Source organism: Heptranchias perlo, chromosome 7, assembly GCF_035084215.1.
Source record: "Heptranchias perlo isolate sHepPer1 chromosome 7, sHepPer1.hap1, whole genome shotgun sequence".
Lineage (NCBI taxonomy): Eukaryota > Metazoa > Chordata > Chondrichthyes > Hexanchiformes > Hexanchidae > Heptranchias > Heptranchias perlo.
This window is the reverse complement of record NC_090331.1, coordinates 4,414,602-4,423,073: the sequence shown is the minus strand read 5'-3', so window position 1 is coordinate 4,423,073 and position 8,472 is coordinate 4,414,602. Positions and strand designations below refer to the sequence as shown.

At 54.3% G+C, this 8,472-nt stretch overlaps 1 protein-coding gene across 1 annotated transcript; it reads right to left on the bottom strand.

The window, feature by feature from the left end:
- Nucleotides 1-3,003: 3,003 nt before the first annotated feature.
- On the bottom strand, nucleotides 3,004-8,471 carry si:ch73-71c20.5 (DUF4748 domain-containing protein). The gene is made up of 3 exons (XM_067986957.1): nucleotides 8,368-8,471; nucleotides 5,156-5,378; nucleotides 3,004-3,637 (listed from the first exon to the last, which is right to left on the bottom strand). The coding sequence occupies exons 1-3, from the start codon at nucleotides 8,402-8,404 to the stop codon at nucleotides 3,454-3,456; spliced, it is 444 nt and encodes a 147-aa protein (XP_067843058.1). The 5' UTR covers nucleotides 8,405-8,471; the 3' UTR covers nucleotides 3,004-3,453.
- Nucleotide 8,472: the final 1 nt, after the last annotated feature.

The window sequence follows — 8,472 nt, the reverse complement described above, 5'->3', positions numbered from 1 at the left end:
CAGGACACCAGGGAGGGCTCCCCTGCTCTTCTTCAAATAATGGCCGTGGGATTTTTTACATCCATCTGAGAGGGCAGACGGGGCCTCGGTTTAACGTCTCACCTCCGGCACCTCCAACAGCGCAGCACTCCCTCAGTACTGTGGGGTTCAAAACCCCTTTGTGACAGAAGACATTTGAAGACCTGCAAACACAGTAATGTTGTAAACTGTGATCTTATCAATCGTGCTTTCCCTCGCTGACGCTGACTGCATTGGAGAAGTCTGAGTTTCGGGATCGAAGACATTGTACCGGGGATAGATATCTAGATTATTAAATAAATAAGCTGGATGGATAATATTGCGGTGGAGGGTTGTCAGGCTTTCAAAACACACAGGCTTTTGGAAGCACAAGCTTTTCAACACAGCAGGGGGTGATGCAAGAAAAGGCAACAAGGATATAGATCAAAGGCTTCGGATCAGGAAAGCAATGACAGGTGTGAAAAGGCATTGGCTTCTCACTCTTATCTAATAACTTGTTCAAAGAACTGGGATTTGTAAAACATCAAATAGTATCGCACCCAGCATATGGTCAAATGGTTTAAGGAATGGATTTGAAGTCAATGAAACAATCAAAATTGGAGACGTAAGGGCCGTTAAAGATGTCTGTGTATAGAAATAAAATGGGCTATCTGTACATGAAAGGCCGTTAACAAAGAGAGCAAAGGGGCCTTTTACATTCCATGGTTCGAACACAGGGTCTTTTCTACATCAAATGTTCTCCAGTCACTTGATCAAAGCCTAAACTGTCAATCATTGGGGTATGTTAATGATTGAGGCATAGCAACAGGGAGTGATTGGACAAAAAGAATGACCCGCCCCAATCCTATGTCCTATCGGTAAAAAAATATAAAAAGACGACTTTTGAGAAAAGAACAGTCTCTTCACCCCGCGGCAGTCACAAGGAACGCACACTGCAGTCGAACATCACGCACATAGGAGAGGAGCTCGAGATACAAGAAACTGATCACTAAGAAGCTGCCTTGATGAATAAAATCCTTGGTTTAAAGGTTGTATACATTAATGATTTGCCTGATGTGTGTATGAATTGTTAATTCCCTACATGACGTTGCGAATTATTAAGTGTATAACTGACCCTCCGACAGTGCAGCGCTCCCTCAGTACTGGCCCTCCGACAGTGCAGCGCTCCCTCCGTACTGGCCCTCCGACAGTGCAGCGCTCCCTCAGTACTGGCCCTCCGACAGTGCAGCACTCACTCAGTACTGACCCTCCAACAGTGCAGCACTCCCTCAGTACTGACCCTCCCCGACAGTGCAGCGCTCCCTCAGTACTGACCCCCCCCGACAGTGCAGCGCTCCCTCAGTACTGGCCCTCCGACAGTGCAGCGCTCCCTCCGTTCTGGCCCTCCGACAGTGCAGCACTCCCTCAGTACTGGCCCTCCGACAGTGCAGCGCTCCCTCCGTACTGGCCCTCCGACAGTGCAGCACTCCCTCAGTACTGGCCCTCCGACAGTGCAGCGCTCCCTCAGCACTGACCCCCCCGACAGTGCAGCGCTCCCTCAGTACTGACCCCTCCGACAGTGCAGCACTCACTCAGTACTGACCCTCCGACAGTGCAGCACTCCCTCAGTACTGACCCCCCGACAGTGCAGCGCTCCCTCAGTACTGACCCTCCGACAGTGCAGCACTCCCTCAGTACTGACCCTCCGACAGTGCAGCACTCCCTCAGTACTGACCCTCCGACAGTGCAGCGCTCCCTCAGTACTGACCCCCCGACAGTGCAGCGCTCCCTCAGTACTGACCCTCCGACAGTGCAGCACTCCCTCAGTACTGACCCTCCGACAGTGCAGCGCTCCCTCAGTACTGACCCCCCCGACAGTGCAGCGCTCCCTCAGTACTGCCCCTCCGACAGTGCAGCGCTCCCTCAGTACTGACCCCCCGACAGTGCAGCGCTCCCTCAGTACTGACCCTCCGACAGTGCAGCGCTCCCTCAGTACTGACCCCCCCGACAGTGCAGCGCTCCCTCAGTACTGACCCCCCCGACAGTGCAGCGCTCCCTCAGTACTGACCCCCCCGACAGTGCAGCACTCCCTCAGTACTGACCCCCCCGACAGTGCAGCGCTCCCTCAGTACTGACCCCCCCGACAGTGCAGCGCTCCCTCAGTACTGACCCCCCCGACAGTGCAGCGCTCCCTCAGTACTGACCCTCCGACATTGGTTTTTCCTGTGATTAACTTGCTAGGCCACTCGAAAGGGCAGTTAGAGTCGAGGATTGGCAGTGACATGTTTCCTTCTCTGTAGGGAATTATCGAACTGGTTTGGTTTTTACAAGCACCGTACTCTCTCCCTGGGGCTAGATTTATTCAACTCAGTTTCCCAGCTTGCCTTGGTGTGAGATCTGAACTCGTGACCTCTTGCTTGCCAGACCAGAACCACTACCCTACTGTACTCAAAGAAACCGGCTGAAGACACAATGAGACGCTGCCTCTGGAGGGAGAAGGTTGGTGCAGGTCTGAGAAAGCCTCGACCTCCTAAAGCTCAGATTTGACACAGCCCTCTGCAGGATCTGGCCTGATTGTAGCTCAGGGCTACCCTCCAGTGGTCGCTAAACATGTCACAACCTTCAACATCTGCGGTCAAATCTATAGAACCATAAAAGTTTACAACACACATGATTGTTCGGCCCATCACGTCCGTGCCAGATCTTTGCCTCAGCAATCCCAAATTAATCCCGCTGTCCCGCTCTCTCCCCATGGCCCTGTATCAATACAAAAACTAATCCCGCTCTCTCCCCATGGCCCTGTATCAATCCCAAACTAATCCCACTGCCCCGCTCTCTCCCCATGGCCCTGTATCAATCCCAAACTATTCCCACTCTCTCCGGTCAAGGGGACTGCTTTTTCCTGGATGGTATCGAGCTTCTTGAGAGTTGTTAGGACTGCAGTGTAAACATAAAGCTGTTACTCACAAATTGTGACACAGAAAGTAAGGAAAATGTAGATAAGAATTGTGTCATATTTTTAATATATAGTTATATTTACGTAAAACAAAGTGGAGTCTGAGACAGAATCTCGACAGTGATGAGACAACAAGTAACGTACAATTGTCAATCTTAAATTATAAACAGTGTGCACCTGCTGTGCAATTATACAGATTTCAGATGGTCTGACAGTCAGCAGCTGGGATTACACAGACAGGCACAAAGAGTTTAACCCGTTCTCCTCCTCCCATTCCCGGGATGTGGAACAGACTCCCAGAAAAAAAAGCGCAGGCTGATGGTTCGCGATTAACTCCTCCAAATAGGAGCAGGTGAGATGTCCAGTGGGAGGTGGGACCGGAGGTTACAGGGAGGGGGAAGAGACTGAGAAGGTCAATCACATCCAGGGAAGGAGAGACTGACAGGAAAGGAGAGGTGATGGGAGCTTCGATTATGGTCTGTCCATCTGGTCGCCTGGAGTTACGCCCTGCCCATCGCGCCGCTCTCTTGCTCCGCTGGATCCCGCTGGTACCGCTCGCTCTGGTACTCGCCCTCGTTGGCCATCTTCATCCTCTGTCTGACCTTCAGCTGCTTCAGTCGGTTCTTGTCCACCTCTCGTTTTGTGAGAAGAAAGATGATGATTCCAGACGGTAGACCAATTAACCTGCAGCAAAGTGACCAGGGGAGAGGTGTGGATCGATGGCACGATCTGTAACTTGTCCCCACTAACTGCAGGGAGGATAGTAAATAAAACACCAGCAGAATAAAAGAACATGAAATAGGAAGAGGAGCAAATCCTCGATAGTGCACCCGGTCACTGTGAGACTGACTGACCCCTCGATAGTGCACCCGGTCACTGTGAGACTGACTGACCCCTCGATAGTGCGGCCCGGTCACTGTGAGACTGACTGACCCCTCGATAGTGCACCCGGTCACTGTGAGACTGACTGACCCCTCGATAGTGCACCCGGTCACTGTGAGACTGACTGACCCCTCGATAGTGCGGCCCGGTCACTGTGAGACTGACTGACCCCTCGATAGTGCACCCGGTCACTGTGAGACTGACTGACCCCTCGATAGTGCACCCGGTCACTGTGAGACTGACTGACCCCTCGATAGTGCACCCGGTCACTGTGAGACTGACTGACCCCTCGATAGTGCGGCCCGGTCACTGTGAGACTGACTGACCCCTCGATAGTGCACCCGGTCACTGTGAGACTGACTGACCCCTCGATAGTGCACCCGGTCACTGTGAGACTGACTGACCCCTCGATAGTGCACCCGGTCACTGTGAGACTGACTGACCCCTCGATAGTGCACCCGGTCACTGTGAGACTGACTGACCCCTCGATAGTGCGGCCCGGTCACTGTGAGACTGACTGACCCCTCGATAGTGCACCCGGTCACTGTGAGACTGACTGACCCCTCGATAGTGCACCCGGTCACTGTGAGACTGACTGACCCCTCGATAGTGCGGCCCGGTCACTGTGTGACTGACTGACCCCTCGATAGTGCGGCCCGGTCACTGTGAGACTGACTGACCCCTCGATAGTGCGGCCCAGTCACTGTGAGACTGACTGACCCCTCGATAGTGTGGCCCTCTCACTGGGCAAAAAAGTATAATTTATTAAGATCAATTCAAATTCATTCTGTCGTAGAATGTAGGCAGGGAGAGGGCAGTGACTGACATTCCCACGAGTAGAAGGATATAGCTTTTACTTCAATCAAAAATGTTAAGGGGAGATTTGATCGAGGTGTTCAAAACCATGAAGGGTTTTGATAGAGTAAATAAGGAGAAACTGTTTCCAGTGGCAGGAGGGTCGGTAACCAGAGGACACAGATTTAAGGTGATTGGCAAAAGAACCAGAGGGGAGATGAGGAGATTTTTTTTTACACAGCGAGTTGTTATGATCTGGAATGCACTGCCTGAAAGGGATTCAATAATGGAGCCGACTGTTCCCCTCCCTCGTGCGGGGTGTTGCCCCTAATGTCGCCCTGGCTCGGATCAACTAACTCAGTCCGTGAGACGGTAAGTGAGACCCTCAGAGTCAGGGTGACCCCGAGTCACCAGGCAGCGTCACACCAGTGGTTACAGATCAGAGAGGAGCCCGCGAGGAGGCGACACATTGATCAAATGGAAGGGTCCCTCCTCCGCTGGGATCCATCCGCTTCCCGCTCTTACCAGGCCAGGCCAACTTTTCCCATCGGACTCTTGGCCTTCCGTTGTGGGATGTATTCCGGGCGCCGTGAGACTGGTCCTCCCGGAGCCTCTTCTGATCGCAGTGCCGGTCTGCTGCCGTGGTTACAGTAGATGGATTTAAGGCTCTGTCGCAGTGCGACTGGTGCCAGCCGACTCTGGACTGGCAGAGCTGAGCAGGTGGCAGGGGCAGTGAGCTGGACCAGGCCTGCAGAGAAAGCAAAACGTCGGGCAGGGTCACCACAGGAAGGTAAAACAAGAGGGGCACCAGGGCACAGGACATCATCCTCGCCAGTGCGCCCGGCTCAGCCTGGGGCAATGACTCAATCGGTCACCGTCTGCGTGACTCTGTCTCTCCCCTCCTCTCCTGAAGGTGCTGACTCCACGCTGGCTCACAGCTCCCCAGCACCAGGAGCCCACCCGGGCAATCAGCTCTCAGGCGAGAGTCTGTACAGCTGTGGCCGGCTATTCAAGTGTGAGAGGAGGGAGTCACAGGCAAGCAGGCCCTCTCCTCCTCCAATGACCAAACACACTATAGACACACACACACATAGGCACACTATAGGCACACGCACGCACACTATAGGCACACGCACGCACACTATAGGCACACCGCACGCACACTATAGGCACACGCACGCACACACACACTATAGGCACACACACACACTATAGGCGCACACACACACTATAGGCGCACACACACACACACTATAGGCGCACACACACACACACTATAGGCACACACACACACACACACTATAGGCACACACACACACACACACACTATAGGCACACTCTATAGACTTTGTGCTGGGTATGACTCCAGCCACTGGAGAGTTTTCCCCCCAGATTCCCATTGACTTCAATTTTACTAGGGCTCCTTGGTGCCACACTCGGTCAAATGCTGCCTTGATGTCAAGGGCAGTCACTCTCACCTCACCTCTGGAATTCAGCTCTTTAGTCCATGTTTGGACCAAGGCTGTAATGAGGTCTGGAGCCGAGTGGTCCTGGCGGAACCCAAACTGAGCATTGGTGAGCAGGTTATTGGTGAGTCAGTGCCGCTTGATAGCACTGTCGACGACACCTTCCATCACTTTGCTGATGATTGAGAGCAGACTGATGGGGCGGTAATTGGCCGGATTGGATTTGTCCTGCTTTTTGTGGACAGGGCATACCTGGGCAATTTTCCACATTGTCGGGTAGATGCCAGTGTTGTAGCTGTACTGGAACAGCTTGGCTAGAGGCGTAGCTAGTTCTGGAGCACAAGTCTTCAGCACTACAGCCGGGATGTTGTCGGGGCCCGTGGCCTTTGCTGTATCCAGTGCACTCAGCCGTTTCTTGTTATCACGTGGAGTGAATCGAATTGGCTGAAGACTGGCTTCTGTGATGGTGGGGATATCGGGAGGAGGCTGAGATGGATCATCCACTTGGCACTTCTGGCTGAAGATGGCTGCAAACGCTTCAGCCTTGTCTTTTGCACTCACGTGCTAGACTCCGCCATCATTGAGGATGGGGATGTTTACAGAGCCTCCTCCTCCCGTTAGTTGTTTAATTGTCCACCATCATTCACGACTGGATGTGGCAGGACTGCAGAGCTTTGATCTGATCCGTTGGTTGTGGAATCGCTTAGCTCTGTCTATAGCATGTTGCTTCCGCTGTTTAGCATGCATGTAGTCCTGAGTTGTAGCTTCACCAGGTTGGCACCTCATTTTTAGGTACGCCTGGTGCTGCTCCTGGCATGCTCTTCTACACTCCTCATTGAACCAGGGTTGATCCCCTGGCTTGTTGGTAATGGTAGAGTGAGGAATATGCCGGGCCATGAGGTTACAGATTGTGATGGAATACAATTCTGCTGCTGCTGATGGCCCACAGCGCCTCTTTGATGCCCAGTTTTGAGCTGCTAGATCTGTTCTGAATCTATCCCATTTAGCACGGTGGTAGTGCCACACAACACGTTGGATGGTGTCCTCAGTGCGAAGACTATGTGGACACTCACTCACACGCACACTATAGGGGTCACTGGATGGTAGTCTGAAGCAGTCAATCCAATTGTTACATCTGTACAAAAAATTTCTGTGCTATGGGAAAATGTCAGCTGGGTTACAGTTAAACTCACAGGGGATCAGAGTTCTAGTCATTCAGGTCCCGAGCCTGCTACACTCACCACACGTCATGTCTCCAATTACTCACAAACTGTATCCAAATATTATTTGAAAGAAATCTATCTAATTTCCATTTGAATGAATCAACAATAACTGCTTCCACTGTCTCCCTCGGGAGCCTGTTCCATAGATTGACCACTCGCTCATACACACGATGGGTCAGTGTGGGATGGTCAGCGCTGTACGCAAGAGAAGGGACAGGTCAATGTGGTCTAAACTACTCTTAATCCCCTTTCTTCTTGCTGCTGGGAGATACATCAGTGTTCGAGATGTGACTCTTGGGTATCGAGTTCCAACAGGACTGGGATTCAGAGTTGTGAGGTAGGGGGAGATGGGGGGGGGGGAGGGGGAGATGGGGGGGGGGGGGGAGGGAGATGGGGGGGGGGGGGAGATGGGGTGGGGGAGATGGTGATGGGGAGACGGGGGGAGAGGGTGGGGGAGAGGGGAGGAGATGGGGAGGGGAGATGGGGGAGGGGGATGGGGGGGACGGGGAGGGGGTGATGGGGGGGGGTGATGGGGGGGGGGAGGGGGGGGGTGATGGGGGGGACGGGGAGGGGGTGATGGGGGGGACGGGGAGGGGGTGATGGGGGGGGGACGGGGAGGGGGTGATGGGGGGGGGGGACGGGGAGGGGGTGATGGGGGGGGGACGGGGAGGGGGTGATGGGGGGGAGGGGAGGGGGGGTGGATGGGGGGGAGGGGGGGGGGGGGATGGGGGGGGGGAGTGGGAGGGGGGGGGAGGGGGGGGAGTGATGCGGGGGGTGATTGGGGGGGAGGGGGTGATGGGGGTGATTTTCTTTCTCTACCCTCACCATCAGGGCGGGAGGTCTGATTTTTTACCAACTTCCGAAATTGACGGTCAGGAAAAAGACCGACTGATCCACCGAGCCTGCGGATCATCAACACTGAACAAACTGAACTCCCCCCCCCCCGGCCCCACGCACACCGACCCCCCCGCCCCGCCCCGCCCCGCCCCGGCCCGGCCCGCTCGGTGTTGGTCACAGCCCCCCCCCCCCCGGCCCCGCCACTCTTTACCTCTGACCCAGGGCCCCGTCCTCCAACCGCCCGCCATCTCAGTCCTCCTCCGTCCAGCATGCCCAGCAACCTGCGCAAGGCACCGTGGGAGTGGTAGTCTTTAAA